Source organism: Dendrobates tinctorius, unplaced genomic scaffold (assembly GCF_039654945.1).
Source record: "Dendrobates tinctorius isolate UK_male_01 unplaced genomic scaffold, ASM3965494v1 ptg000095l, whole genome shotgun sequence".
Taxonomy (NCBI): domain Eukaryota; kingdom Metazoa; phylum Chordata; class Amphibia; order Anura; family Dendrobatidae; genus Dendrobates; species Dendrobates tinctorius.
The window spans coordinates 5,324,777-5,340,820 of record NW_027361763.1 but is presented as its reverse complement, the minus strand read 5'-3'; the positions used below and the strand labels follow the sequence as shown (position 1 = coordinate 5,340,820).

Below are 16,044 nucleotides of genomic sequence, written 5' to 3'. Positions count from 1 at the left end.
TATACTAATAGATCACAGACTGAATATGAGTCAACAGTGTGATGCAGCAGCAAAAAAGGCAAATGCAATTCTAGGATGTATTAACAGAAGCATACAGTCTAGATCACGTGAAGTCATTATTTCCCTCTACTCCTCTTTGGTCAGACCTCATCTGGAATATTGTGTCCAGTTTTGGGCACCACATTTTAAAAAAGACATCAACAAACTGGAGCAAGTTCAGAAAAGAGCGACCAGAATGGTGACCGGTCTGCAAACCCTGTCTTATGAGGAAAGGTTGCAGGATTTGGGAATGTTTAGTTTGCAAAAGAGAAGACTGAGAGGAGACTTAATAGCTGTCTACAAATATCTAAAGGGCTGTCACATTGTAGAAGGATCAACTTTATTCTCATTTGCACAAGGAAAGACTAGAAGCAATGGGATGAAACTGAATGGGAGGAGACACAGATTAGATATTAGAAAAAACTTTTTGACAGTTAGAGTGATCAATGAGTGGAACAGGCTGCCACGAGAAGTGGTGAGTTCTCCTTCAATGGAAGTCTTCAAACAGAGGCTGGACAGACATCTGACTGGGATGATTTAGCGAATCCTGCTTTGAGCAGGGGGTTGGACCAGATGGCCCAGGAGGTCCCTTCCAACTCTACGATTCTATGATTCTATGGTATAGTGTGCGGGAAGGGGCACCTGAGTCTCATCAGGGTCAAAATCTGGCTCTTTACACTGCGAGGACAATGTAGTGCTCTGAGTGAATGTACCAGCAGAATCATCCAACAGCAGCTGTGCATCAGTGCACTCCATGTCTGATTCATCTTGGCCTGGGTAATTCACCATTTCACTTGATAATCCAGGCATGGTATGTGAAAACAGCTCCATGGAGTAATCAGTAGTATGGCCTGCGTCATCCTTCAATCTTGGTTGGGGTGAAGGACACAAGGAAAGGTGTGGTTCATGAACATGAGCCTCCAATGACGACTCAGTGCTTTTACTTTTTACAACTGAAGAAGAGGAGGCGATAGAGCTGGAGGCTGAGTCAGCAATGTAAGACAAAACTTTTTCCTGATGCTCTGCCTTTAAAAGCGGTTTGCCAACTCCTAGAAAACTAAGCGTTCGAGGCCTTATGTAGCCAGACGATGACGCAGGGTCAGCACCTCCTGCATTCGGTCCTATTTTGCTCTTGCCACTACCATCAGATCCACCACCAACACCATCATTACCAGCTGCCAACCGCCGCCCAATTCCACGGCCTCTTCCACCAGCCTTCCTCATTTTTGGTAGAAATGTAGACAAAATCCAACAAACTATATAGTAATGTAAAACAAGGTACAAGGTGTCTATAGGACAGAGGAGATTTAGAATTTCTGCACACACTTGTGGACAGTGGACACTTTTGGATTGTGTGAGGCCCACTGATATCTGAGCGCTATGTGACAGGCTCGAGGGCACAGCTGCCTGTGACCAAAGTGACGAGAGGATAATGGAGATTTTGAATCTCTGCGCACACTTTTGGACACTGGACACTTGTGGATTGTGTGAGGCCCACTGATATCTGAGCGCTATGTGACAGGCTCGATGGCACAGCTGCCTGTGACCAAAGTGACGAGAGGATAATGGAGATTTTGAATCTCTGCGCACACTTTTGGACACTGGACACTTGTGGATTGTGTGAGGCCCACTGATATCTGAGCGCTATGTGACACGCTCGATGGCACAGCTGCCTGTGACCAAAGTGACGAGAGGATAATGGAGATTTTGAATCTCTGCGCCTACTTTTGGACACTGGACACTTGTGGATTGTGTGAGGCCCACTGATATCTGAGCGCTATGTGACACGCTCGATGGCACAGCTGCCTGTGACCAAAGTCACGAGAGGATAATGGAGATTTTGAATCTCTGCGCACAATTTTGGACACTGGTGGATTGTGTGAGGCCCACTGATATCTGAGCGCTATGTGACAGGCTCGATGGCACAGCTGCCTGTGACCAAAGTGACGAGAGGATAATGGAGATTTTGAATCTCTGCGCACACTTTTGGACACTGGACACTTGTGGATTGTGTGAGGCCCACTGATATCTGAGCGCTATGTGACACGCTCGATGGCACAGCTGCCTGTGACCAAAGTGACGAGAGGATAATGGAGATTTTGAATCTCTGCGCACACTTTTGGACACTGGACACTTGTGGATTGTGTGAGGCCCACTGATATCTGAGCGCTATGTGACAGGCTCGATGGCACAGCTGCCTGTGACCAAAGTGACGAGAGGATAATGGAGATTTTGAATCTCTGCGCACACTTTTGGATACTGGACACTTGTGGATTGTGTGAGGCCCACTGATATCTGAGCGCTATGTGACACGCTCGATGGCACAGCTGCCTGTGACCAAAGTGACGAGAGGATAATGGAGATTTTGAATCTCTGCGCACACTTTTGGAGACTGGACACTTGTGGATTGTGTGAGGCCCACTGATATCTGAGCGCTATGTGACACGCTCGATGGCACAGCTGCCTGTGACCAAAGTGACGAGAGGATAATGGAGATTTTGAATCTCTGCGCACACTTTTGGACACTGGACACTTGTGGATTGTGTGAGGCCCACTGATATCTGAGCGCTATGTGACACGCTCGATGGCACAGCTGCCTGTGACCAAAGTGACGAGAGGATAATGGAGATTTTGAATCTCTGCGCATACTTTTGGACACTGGACACTTGTGGATTGTGTGAGGCCCACTTATATCTGAGCGCTATGTGACACGCTCGATGGCACAGCTGCCTGTGACCAAAGTGACGAGAGGATAATGGAGATTTTGAATCTCTGCGCACACTTTTGGACACTGGACACTTGTGGATTGTGTGAGGCCCACTGATATCTGAGCGCTATGTGACACGCTCGATGGCACAGCTGCCTGTGACCAAAGTGACGAGAGGATAATGTAGATTTTGAATCTCTGCGCACACTTTTGGACACTGGACACTTGTGGATTGTGTGAGGCCCACTGATATCTGAGCGCTATGTGACACGCTCGATGGCACAGCTGCCTGTGACCAAAGTGACGAGAGGATAATGGAGATTTTGAATCTCTGCGCACACTTTTGGACACTGGACACTTGTGGATTATGTTAGGCCCACTGATATCTGAGCGCTATGTGACACGCTCGATGGCACAGCTGCCTGTGACCAAAGTGACGAGAGGATAATGGAGATTTTGAATCTCTGCGCACACTTTTGGACACTGGACACTTGTGGATTGTGTGAGGCCCACTGATATCTGAGCGCTATGTGACACGCTCGATGGCACAGCTGCCTGTGACCAAAGTGACGAGAGGATAATGGAGATTTTGAATCTCTGCGCACACTTTTGGACACTGGACACTTGTGGATTGTGTGAGGCCCACTGATATCTGAGCGCTATGTGACACGCTCGATGGCACAGCTGCCTGTGACCAAAGTGACGAGAGGATAATGGAGATTTTGAATCTCTGCACACACTTTTGGACACTGGACACTTGTGGATTGTGTGAGGCCCACTGATATCTGAGCGCTATGTGACACGCTCGATGGCACAGCTGCCTGTGACCAAAGTGACGAGAGGATAATGGAGATTTTGAAACTCTGCGCACAATTTTGGAGACTGGACACTTGTGGATTGTGTGAGGCCCACTGATATCTGAGCGCTATGTGACACGCTCGATGGCACAGCTGCCTGTGACCAAAGTGACGAGAGGATAATGGAGATTTTGAATCTCTGCGCACACTTTTGGACACTGGACACTTGTGGATTGTGTGAGGCCCACTGATATCTGAGCGCTATGTGACACGCTCGATGGCACAGCTGCCTGTGACCAAAGTGACGAGAGGATAATGGAGATTTTGAATCTCTGCGCATACTTTTGGACACTGGACACTTGTGGATTGTGTGAGGCCCACTGATATCTGAGCGCTATGTGACACGCTCGATGGCACAGCTGCCTGTGACCAAAGTGACGAGAGGATAATGGAGATTTTGAATCTCTGCGCACACTTTTGGACACTGGACACTTGTGGATTGTGTGAGGCCCACTGATATCTGAGCGCTATGTGACACGCTCGATGGCACAGCTGCCTGTGACCAAAGTGACGAGAGGATAATGTAGATTTTGAATCTCTGCGCACACTTTTGGACACTGGACACTTGTGGATTGTGTGAGGCCCACTGATATCTGAGCGCTATGTGACACGCTCGATGGCACAGCTGCCTGTGACCAAAGTGACGAGAGAATAATGGAGATTTTGAATCTCTGCGCACACTTTTGGACACTGGACACTTGTGGATTGTGTTAGGCCCACTGATATCTGAGCGCTATGTGACACGCTCGATGGCACAGCTGCCTGTGACCAAAGTGACGAGAGGATAATGGAGATTTTGAATCTCTGCGCACACTTTTGGACCCTGGACACTTGTGGATTGTGTGACGCCCACTGATATCTGAGCGCTATGTGACACGCTCGATGGCACAGCTGCCTGTGACCAAAGTGACGAGAGGATAATGGAGATTTTGAATCTCTGCGCACACTTTTGGACACTGGACACTTGTGGATTGTGTGAGGCCCACTGATATCTGAGCGCTATGTGACACGCTCGATGGCACAGCTGCCTGTGACCAAAGAGACGAGAGGATAATGGAGATTTTGAATCTCTGCGCACACTTTTGGACACTGGACACTTGTGGATTGTGTGAGGCCCACTGATATCTGAGCGCTATGTGACAGGCTCGATGGCACAGCTGCCTGTGACCAAAGTGACGAGAGGATAATGGAGATTTTGAATCTCTGCGCACACTTTTGGACACTGGACACTTGTGGATTGTGTGAGGCCCACTGATATCTGAGCGCTATGTGACACACTCGATGGCACAGCTGCCTGTGACCAAAGTGACGAGAGGATAATGTAGATTTTGAATCTCTGCACACACTTTTGGACACTGGACACTTGTGGATTGTGTGAGGCCCACTGATATCTGAGCGCTATGTGACACGCTCGGTGGCACAGCTGCCTGTGACCAAAGTGACGAGAGGATAATGGAGATTTTGAATCTCTGCGCACACTTTTGGACACTGGACACTTGTGGATTGTGTGAGGCCCACTGATATCTGAGCGCTATGTGACACGCTCGATTGCACAGCTGCCTGTGACCAAAGTGACGAGAGGATAATGGAGATTTTGAATCTCTGCGCACACTTTTGGACACTGGACACTTGTGGATTGTTTGAGGCCCACTGATATCTGAGCGCTATGTGACACGCTCGATGGCACAGCTGCCTGTGACCAAAGTGACGAGAGGATAATGGAGATTTTGAATCTCTGCGCACACTTTTGGACACTGGACACTTGTGGATTGTGTGAGGCCCACTGATATCTGAGCGCTATGTGACACGCTCGATGGCACAGCTGCCTGTGACCAAAGTGACGAGAGGATAATGGAGATTTTGAATCTCTGCGCACACATTTGGACACTGGACACTTGTGGATTGTGTGAGGCCCACTGATATCTGAGCGCTATGTGACAGGCTCGATGGCACAGCTGCCTGTGACCAAAGTGATGAGAGGATAATGGAGATTTTGAATCTCTGCGCACACTTTTGGACACTGGACACTTGTGGATTGTGTGAGGCCCACTGATATCTGAGCGCTATGTGACACACTCGATGGCACAGCTGCCTGTGACCAAAGTGACGAGAGGATAATGTAGATTTTGAATCTCTGCGCACACTTTTGGACACAGGACACTTGTGGATTGTGTGAGGCCCACTGATATCTGAGCGCTATGTGACACGCTCGATGGCACAGCTGCCTGTGACCAAAGTGACGAGATTATAATGGAGATTTTGAATCTCTGCGCACACTTTTGGACACTGGACACTTGTGGATTGTGTGAGGCCCACTGATATCTGAGCGCTATGTGACACGCTCGATGGCACAGCTGCCTGTGACCAAAGTGACGAGAGGATAATGGAGATTTTGAATCTCTGCGCACACTTTTGGACACTGGACAATTGTGGATTGTGTGAGGCCCACTGATATCTGAGCGCTATGTGACACGCTCGATGGCACAGCTGCCTGTGACCAAAGTGACGAGAGGATAACGGAGATTTTGAATCTCTGCGCACACTTTTGGACACTGGACACTTGTGGATTGTGTGAGGCCCACTGATATCTGAGCGCTATGTGACACGCTCGATGGCACAGCTGTGACAAAAGTGACTAGAGGATAAGGGAGATTGGATTACTTTTAAAAAAGCAGTTTGCGGAGAAGTGGGTAAACAGCAATGCCAGCGTGTTAGGAAGCCTTAAAAGGCAGCCCAACAACCAACACCACTGATACACCACAATATAGCCTCCCCTTGCACTGCACACACAGTGACTTGTGTGTTGTGCAGGCCAAATCGCTAGCAGCAGAAGCAGTTTTTTTGTCTTCTTCCCTGCCTAACGCTCTCCCTACAGAATCAGCAGCAATCTCTCCCTATACTAAGATCTTCAGAAGTAAGATGGCGGTCGGCGTGCACGCCCTTTTATACCCCCTGTGACGCCCACCAAAGCAAGCCAATCACTTGCATGCCCTTCTGAAAGATGGTGGTGACCCGTGCCTAGGTCATCACGTTGCCCACAGTGTCCGTGGATCCTGATTGGCTGAAAAAGAGCGCAAAACAAACTTTTGAAACGCGACTTTGGCGCGTAAGTCGCCGACCTCGTGGCCGACCTCATCCTAGGGTCGGGTTTCTTTTCATGAAACCCGACTTTGCCAAAAGTCGGCGACTTTTGAATTTTTTCGACCCGTTTCGCTCAACTGAGCGCTATGTGACACGCTCGATGGCACAGCTGCCTGTGACCAAAGTGACGAGAGGATAATGGAGATTTTGAATCTCTGCGCACACTTTTGGACACTGGACACTTGTGGATTGTGTGAGGCCCACTGATATCTGAGCGCTATGTGACACGCTCGATGGCACAGCTGCCTGTGACCAAAGTGACGAGAGGATAATGGAGATTTTGAATCTCTGCGCACACTTTTGGACACTGGACACTTGTGGATTGTGTGAGGCCCACTGATATCTGAGCGCTATGTGACACGCTCGATGGCACAGCTGCCTGTGACCAAAGTGACGAGAGGATAATGGAGATTTTGAATCTCTGCGCATACTTTTGGACACTGGACACTTGTGGATTGTGTGAGGCCCACTGATATCTGAGCGCTATGTGACAGGCTCGATGGCACAGCTGTGACAAAAGTGACTAGAGGATAAGGGAGATTGGATTACTTTTAAAAAAGCAGTTTGCGGAGAAGTGGGTAAACAGCAATGCCAGCGTGTTAGGAAGCCTTAAAAGGCAGCCCAACAACCAACACCACTGATACACCACAATATAGCCTCCCCTTGCACTGCACACACAGTGACTTGTGTGTTGTGCAGGCCAAATCGCTAGCAGCAGAAGCAGTTTTTTTGTCTTCTTCCCTGCCTAACGCTCTCCCTACAGAATCAGCAGCAATCTCTCCCTATACTAAGATCTTCAGAAGTAAGATGGCGGTCGGCGTGCACGCCCTTTTATACCCCCTGTGACGCCCACCAAAGCAAGCCAATCACTTGCATGCCCTTCTGAAAGATGGTGGTGACCCATGCCTAGGTCATCACGTTGCCCACAGTGTCCGTGGATCCTGATTGGCTGAAAAAGAGCGCAAAACAAACTTTTGAAACGCGACTTTGGCGCGTAAGTCGCCGACCTCGTGGCCGACCTCATCCTAGGGTCGGGTTTCGTTTCATGAAACCCGACTTTGCCAAAAGTCGGCGACTTTTGAATTTTTTCGACCCGTTTCGCTCAACTCTATTCCTGAGTAATGCGGTTGTCCAACGCAAAATATAAATGGAAAAAAAATCAAAGACCGTGCTGTGAGGTCGAAATGTTGCACCACTTGGTGCTGGATGAAAGCCCACAATTTTGCCTTGAATTGGAGTGCTACCTGATTTTGTCCATTTATCTATCTATCTGTCTTTCTATCATCTATAATTTATCTATCTAGAATTTATCTCTCATAATAATGATTCTACTATAAACATCAGTAATTACTTATTTTTAACAGATCAGGTCATACGCCGACTAACCAGCTATTGATGAAGTGTAAATCACTTTGTCATCAATGTCAGATATTTATTTAAACTTATATTGGATACAAAAATACAATTTTTATGGTGCATAAAGCCACAAACTACTAACAACCCATCTAAATATATACATACGGCATTGCTCATATTTTCACACTGCATAAAATACACTTTCCTATGACAAAGTCACTCTGCCAATTAGAGACCCCCGTTATTGCTGCAGGGCTTTCACTTCCCTTTTATTCAAAGGAACGTTACAAAGTCTTTTGTGCCTATTTAGGCCGTCACTTTATTTGTAGGCCAGACTGTCATGTGTACATTGTGCCACTTTGTATCACTGCTTACACTTAATATGTATTTGTCAATGCCTGATATATAGGACTTGACACAGTATTACATGTATCCCCGAGTATATAAATAACATTACCATAGTTAGATCTGTGCCACTGCTCCACTTAATATGGAAATGTCGAGTGTCCTTTGTCATCTCTTTCATGTGCCGGATATTCTTGCTCCTGTACCCTTCACTGATACTACACTCACTGGCCACTTTATTAGGTACACCATGCTAGTAACGGGTTGGACCCCCTTTTGCCTTCAGAACTGCCTCAATTCTTCGTGGCAGAGATTCAACAAGGTGCTGGAAGCTTTCCTCAGAGATTTTGGACCATATTGACATGATGGCATCACACAGTTGGCGCAGATTTGTCGGCTGCACATCCCTGATGCGAATTTCCCGTTCCACCACATCCCAAAGATGCTCTATTGGATTGAGATCTGGTGACTGAGGAAGCCATTTGAGTACAGTGAACTCATTGTCATGTTCAAGAAACCAATCTGAGATGATTCGAGCTTTATGACATGGCGCATTATCCTGCTGAAAGTAGCCATCAGATGTTGGGTACATTGTGGTCATAAAGGGATGGACATGGTCAGCAACAATACTCAGGTAGGCTGTAGCGTTGCAACGATGCTCAATTGGTACCAAGGGGCCCAAAGAGTGCCAAGAAAAAATTCCCCACACCATGACACCACCACCACCAGCCTGAACCGTTGATACAAGGCAGGATGGATCCATGCTTTCATGTTGTTTACGCCAAATTCTGACCCTACCATCCGAATGTCGCAGCAGAAATCAAGACTCATCAGACCAGGCAACGTTTTTCCAATCTTCTACTGTCCAATTTCGATGAGCTTGTGCAAATTGTAGCCTCAGTTTCCTGTTCTTAGCTGAGAGGAGTGGTACCCAGTGTGGTCTTCTGCTGCTGTAGCCCATCTGCCTCAAAGTTCGACGCACTGTGCGTTCAGAGATGCTCTTCTGCCTACCTTGGTTGTAACGGGTGGCAATTTGAGTCACTGTTGCCTTTCTATCAGCTCGAACCAGTCTGCCCATTCTCCTCTGACCTCTGGCATCAACAAGGCATTTCCGGCCACAGAACTGCCGCTCACTGGATTTTTTTTCTTTTTCGGACCATTCTCTGTAAGCCCTAGAGATGGTTGTGCGTGAAAATCCCAGTAGATCAGCATTTTCTGAAATACTCAGACCAGCCCTTCTGGCACCAACAATCATGCCACGTTCAAAGGCACTCAAATCACCTTTCTTCCCCATACTGATGCTCGGTTTGAACTGCAGGAGATTGTCTTGACCATGTCTACATGCCTAAATGCACTGAGTTGCCGCCATGTGATTGGCTGATTAGAAATTAAGTCTTAACACACAGTTGGACAGGTGTACCTAATAAAGTGGCCAGTGAGTGTATATTTATCATAATTCTAGAACTTTTGTGGAGGATAGTGATAAACTATGCACATCTGCGTGTATTCTAATTTATTGGTCAGATTTAATTAAATAAATACATCCAAAGCTACTCAGAAAAAAAGGAAAAACAATTCTATATATACTTGTCCTGTTCAATTAGCGGTGCTATGGTCTGGCTTCCATGGCGGCCAGTCTTCACTTCTGACCCCAGAATCCCGTAATGCTTACCAATGCCTGTGATATCCTTTGGTCTCTTGATGCTTGTCATGCTGTAACAACATGGACTTAGTAAGTGCCAGAGGCACCCAGGATGCAGAGAAGATGATGCCCGATACAGGACTGGAAGATCAAAACAGTACAGTTCAATACAGAAGTAAATCACTCAGCTTCAATCACTCTTCTGGAGCTGAGCTTCAATACAATATCTAGCTAATGGACAAATTTGGCTCTTTTTCTAGAAGAGAGGAGCAATGTTTAAGTAGAGATGAGTGAACCCCAACTTTATAACCCGGGGTTCGTACCGGACACCTGGTGCTGAGCTCTGAACAAAGACTTTTCCCAGTAGTCCGTTTTAGTGTTCAGAGTTCCACGAGGAGCGAGAGAGATAGATCCCCATCCCTTACTATGACCATTTTACAGTCCTTTTCCGGCACCAAAGTTCAGGTCTCCATCTGTGGGGCTCAAGTTTGGGTAGAGTTCTGATGCTGATACCAAACTTTGGATAGATTTTCGGTTGAACCCAACAAACTCAAGCATCCACAGGTGGGCTCATCCCCAGCCATCAGTCAACCACAGCTTCTATACTAAGTATATAACTTCTTCACAAACAACCCACTGGAAGCCCTGAAGTCTTGTCCCTGTCAAAAAATAGCACAACTTACCAGCTTAATTGAGTCAGATGGACCACCAGAAAAGACTAGAAAACACTCAGGTATAACTGGGCTCAAAAAGACCAACCAATAACAACGTCAACATTTCAGGTCTAACCCATCGGTCGTGGAAGGTCTTGGGCTTCAATGTAAATCCAATATAGGGCTCACCAACCATATTTTAATCAATAAGTGGACAGAAGTAAAGATTTAAAACATGTAAGGTTGATGAAGAGTTGTTATTCTCTAGGTCTAGAAATCATTTCGACCAATTCACTATTTTTTCACTGTTCCGCTGCTGTCACATGTCCCTACACTTTTATTATTTAGCTGGAATTTAGACCTGGTGTGCCTCAGACAAACAAATCCTCCCATCACTGTAGTGTCTGCAACTCTGTAGTATTCAATGTTTCCCAATAAGTGTTTTTGCCCCTTGGCTGAAACTCCACAGCTGTTGCCTTCTTGCGAGGTCATTGAATTACCGCAACGTAGTTCCACAGTAAAAACCATATGACTGTCAGTGAGCACTAGGGTATAAGCTGCGTCATTGGGTTGTTTGTAATTGGCCTTTTTAGCATTAATGTGTAAGCAGAAAATGACCTAATATTAATATCAGGATTTTTAGGTTTTTGTACTTTTTTTCAGTTCTCAATAACAATTGTCATTAGCAATTCCTGATGTGCACAGAAAACATTTCCACTGTCTCATCGTCATCACAAACTTGATTACAATTACACATAGCAACTGTATACAAAAGATAACACAGGATCCACCATTCACAATATGTTTCTTGCAGCTCACCTACTAAGCTTCCTACACAATGATTGATAACATCTCTATATACAGTGGATAACACAGGATCCATCATTCACAATAGGTGATGTCACAGCTCACCTCTTCCCTCTCCTGTACAATGACTGATAAAACCTCTATATATAGTGGATAACACAGGATCCACCATTCACAATAAGTGATATCACAGGTCACCTCCCCCTTTTTTCAGTGACTGATAACACCTCTATATACAGTAGATAATATCAGAATCACCATTTACAATAGGTGATGTCACAGCTCACCTCCTCCTCTTGTACAATGACTGATAACACCTCTTTATACATCGGATAACACAGGATCCACCATTCCCAATAGGTGATATCACAGCTCACCTCTTCCCTCTTCTGTACAATGACTGATAACTCCTCTATATATAGTGGATAACACAGGATCCATCATTCACAATAGGTGATGTCACAGCTCACCTCCTCCTGTACAATGACTGATAACACCTCTATAAATAGTAGATAACACAGGATCCACCATTCACAATAAGTGATATCACAGCTCACATCCTCCTGTGCAGTGACTGATAACACCTCTATATACAGTAGATAATATCGGAACCACCATTTACAATAGGTGATGTCACAGCTCACCTCCTCCTCTTGTACAATGACTGATAACACCTCTTTATACAGTGGATATCACAGGATCCACCATTCACAATAGGTGATATCACAGCTCACCTCTTCCCTCTCCTGTACAATGACTAATAACCCCTCTATATATAGTGGATAACACAGGATCCATCATTCACAATAGGTGATGTCACAGCTCACCTCCTCCTGTACAATGACTGATAACACCTCTATAAATAGTAGATAACACAGGATCCACCATTCACAATAAGTGATATCACAGCTCACCTCCTCCTGTGCAGTGAATGATAACACCTCTATATACAGTAGATAATATCAGAACCACCATTTACAATAGGTGGTGTCACAGCTCACCTCCTCCTCCTGTACAATGACTGATAACACCTCTTTATACAGTGGATAGCACAGGATCCACCACTCACAATAGGTGATATCACAGCTCACCTCTTCCCTCTCCTGTACAATGACTATATACAGTAGATAACACAGGATCTACCAATCACAATAGGTGGTCACAGCTCACCTCCTCCTCCTTCTCCTGTGCAATGATTGATAACACCTCTGTAAACAGTAGATAATAAAAGATCCACCATTCACAGTAGGTACCAGTGATGCTCATTTCTGTGTTTCCGCATGGAGAAAGTGCGTGTATGTACTTGTATGTATGATCGTTGTATGACGGTGTATGTAGGTTTCTGTGGCATGTCCAATGCATTTGGACACCACTGTATAGTCCTCATGGGTTCTGAAAATAACATCTCGTGGATCCTCAGATTAATCCCGGAAAATTGTGCCTTGATAATCTTGGGAAATTCTACCAACACCGTCAGGATGGAGTTTCCCTTTAAGAATATTTTCTCAGCCCCACTTGTATTTCTTTTTTACTTGTTTTATTTGAACCAAAACTTGGGGAAAATCACTGTAATTTGATGATATATCCCGGTTTTTCAGCCAACATAATGCATCTCACTATTTGTATACCGCCGTGGTTTCTGGACAAATTAAATGCACCATCACAAATCTGTTGGCTGAAAGCTCAGACGAGCCGGCGGACTACACAGAAATATGACGGCTATCTGTAATAAATTGCCTCCTTGCACCCCGGGTTTGAGGGATCCAAAAGCAGCAAGTTTACGGTCAACCTATATTTCTCGCTTTGGCCGGAGACGCTCTTGTTTCATTTCTGCTTTATGTTTTGGATATTTGATATTAATTAAATGATGCATGTTTTTGTTTTCCGCTTTCGGTACTTTATGGCTTTCTTTAAGTAATACGTCTACATAATAGCTGGCGTTTAAGACGGCTGTCGTCATTTTGGCTGCATTGCTCTTAACCAAATGCTTCTGTTTCCTATACATAGAAAGCAATAATATCTTGTTCTTAGCTCTCTCCTCTTAAATCATTGGTAAAGTGTATTAACCGTGGCCTAAAGGGTAAAAATCACCGGATATCATGTTCCCACTCTATTTGCAAATGCATAAAAATTACATTTTAAAATCTAGATATATGAACGTTTAGACAATAAGAAACAGCATTCGGACTGGAGAAACAAAGGAGCCGCTGGGATCTAGAACCTCACACAATATTGAGCCCCTAAGGAATTGCATAAACCAAACTCACTTAATAATTTAAAGTCTTTGTCCACCACTAGGTCAACCCCTTCTTAAACTAAATGTTCGGCCCCGATAAAATAATACAGCCTATACCCTCCTCTCGTGCCATCGCCGTAACAGCGATAATATTTAATACGAATTCAAAATATTTGATTGGGTGAAAGATCAAACCATTGCGACCACCATTGGTCATAAAAATGGGGTTCTGGTGACTCAACAGTCAAGAATAGTCAACAGGATCCGAGAGAGGAAGTAAGGGGAAGAGGTGTGAGGATGGAGTTTCTCTTATCTGTACATCTTTCCCATCTGTGATGACATTTTAAGGTCATCTTCTTCTACTTTCTATTATTTCCAGATAAATTCAGGTAACCAGGGACTGGGTGTCGTAATTAGACTCCAAACCAGTTCTATTCTTGCTAACATGGAAGACTTTTATTCAAAACCTTTCAGACTTTTTGACCATAACTTTTGCCTTGGATCGTAGGTGGAAGCCTACTCCATCTGTATTTTTTTTTACATTTATTCATAGATGGAGAAACAGCTTGTAATGAATATATAAAAAAATGACCAATTTGTGTTTTTTTTTTCCTTGCAGTTGGACAGTGCCACATCCCTTATTCAAGCTGCCAAAAATCTGATGAATGCCGTAGTGCTCACCGTGAAGGCCTCCTACGTAGCTTCAACCAAGTACCAGAAGATCTACGGCACGGCAGCCGTCAACTCTCCCGTTGTATCTTGGAAGATGAAGGCTCCAGAGAAGAAGCCGCTAGTAAAAAGGGAAAAACCAGAAGAATACCAGACCCGAGTAAGAAGAGGATCCCAAAAGAAGCACATCTCACCAGTCCAGGCTCTTAGTGAATTTAAAGCAATGGATTCATTCTAGAACTCTAGGCTTTACTAACAAGATATTTTTTTTTTAAAAGAAGTCATTTTGTATGCTTACCTGCCGACTTGTATGCGTCCGGCATGAACTAAACCTCAGCAGTGTCCGTTTTTGCATGCTACCCCCAAATTTTATTGGAGTTAAGATCCATAATAGAGCAAGTCCATTGAGCGCTGGTAAAATTAGAATCAAAAGGGTAAAACTTTTTTGCCCTTCTCCGGCCACTTTTTAAGCTTTAGATCCAGATGAGCATTCAACTAACAGAAGACTTGAAAAAAAATAAATGCAAAAAAAGGGAGCGTGAAATGCATGCAGGAACCATTAGGTTGGCAGGTATCTTTGGTAAGAGATGGAAGACTTATGGTAGATCATTCAGCTTGTAATGCTTTTGTTTAGTGCAATCTATGCCTAGCAAATAGGCCTAAATGTGTGGCCCAGATGATAAGCGTACATCCTCGTGATAGTATGTGGCTTTTTAAGTATCAATTAATAACCTTAACCTAAAGCTTATCACTTATTATTGTGTATTCTGTTCTCTATGTTACAAAGTGTTATCTAATATGTTACTAATTAGTCCCCACTCCCCAGAACTGATGACCTAACAGCTAGCTAACTCTATGTATTGGTGTGTGTGAAGCACATTGAGATGACTTGACCTATATTATTAGTTTTGACATTTGGACACTTAAGTGGATTTGTACACGACATGCAGTGGTGGCATCCAATTTTCGCAGTCTACTTGTCCAATTAATTGGTCACTGTCACTAGTCTAGAGGCTCAACGAATATTCATTCAATGGCTGCCACCAGTGTGTAGGTGTGGTTTCCATTTTAACACATCCATTTGGAAAACTTAATAATGTGGCGGCTTAAAAGCAAAATGTAGATATTCAGCAGCTTGGACTAGAGGTGCCGACCATGGCTTTGTACCCAGTAACTCAATAAAGTCATAAATTCCCTCAAATTGTATGTTCATTTGTTTTTTTTTAGTGTTTTATTTCACCATTTATGATGAATTTGCGTCTTATTTTTTAATGCGTCCAGAACGTTTACTCTTCAAAAAAGAGTTTGTCCACAAATATACAGTAGGAATATCAGATAGTAGAAACCAATTTTACATTCTAGGTTCCTCTTTATTTTTCTAGACCAGTGTTCCCCAACTCCCGTCCTCAAGAGCCACCAACAGGTCAGGTTTTAAAGATTTCCTTACTATCGCCCAGGGGGTCGAATTATTGTCTGTGCAGGTGAGCAGATCTCACCTGTGCAAATTTACGGGGAAATCCTGAAAATGTGACCTGTTGGTGGCTCTTGAGGACTGGAGTTTGGAAACACTGTTCTAGACCATATGAATTACT

The 16,044-nt window shown here is 44.7% G+C and overlaps 1 protein-coding gene across 2 annotated transcripts in view; it reads left to right on the top strand.

Moving 5' to 3' along the window:
- Nucleotides 1–15,653, top strand: part of CTNNA2 (catenin alpha 2) — a 918,592-nt gene extending 902,939 nt beyond the window's left edge. For both annotated transcript variants that reach the window (XM_073586716.1, XM_073586715.1), the window contains one exon: nucleotides 14,403–15,653. In XM_073586716.1, coding sequence (XP_073442817.1) covers nucleotides 14,403–14,690 — 288 coding nt within the window. In that variant the 3' untranslated portion in view covers nucleotides 14,691–15,653. The remainder of the gene's footprint in view (nucleotides 1–14,402) is intronic.
- The last annotated feature ends 391 nt before the right edge of the window (nucleotides 15,654–16,044 follow it).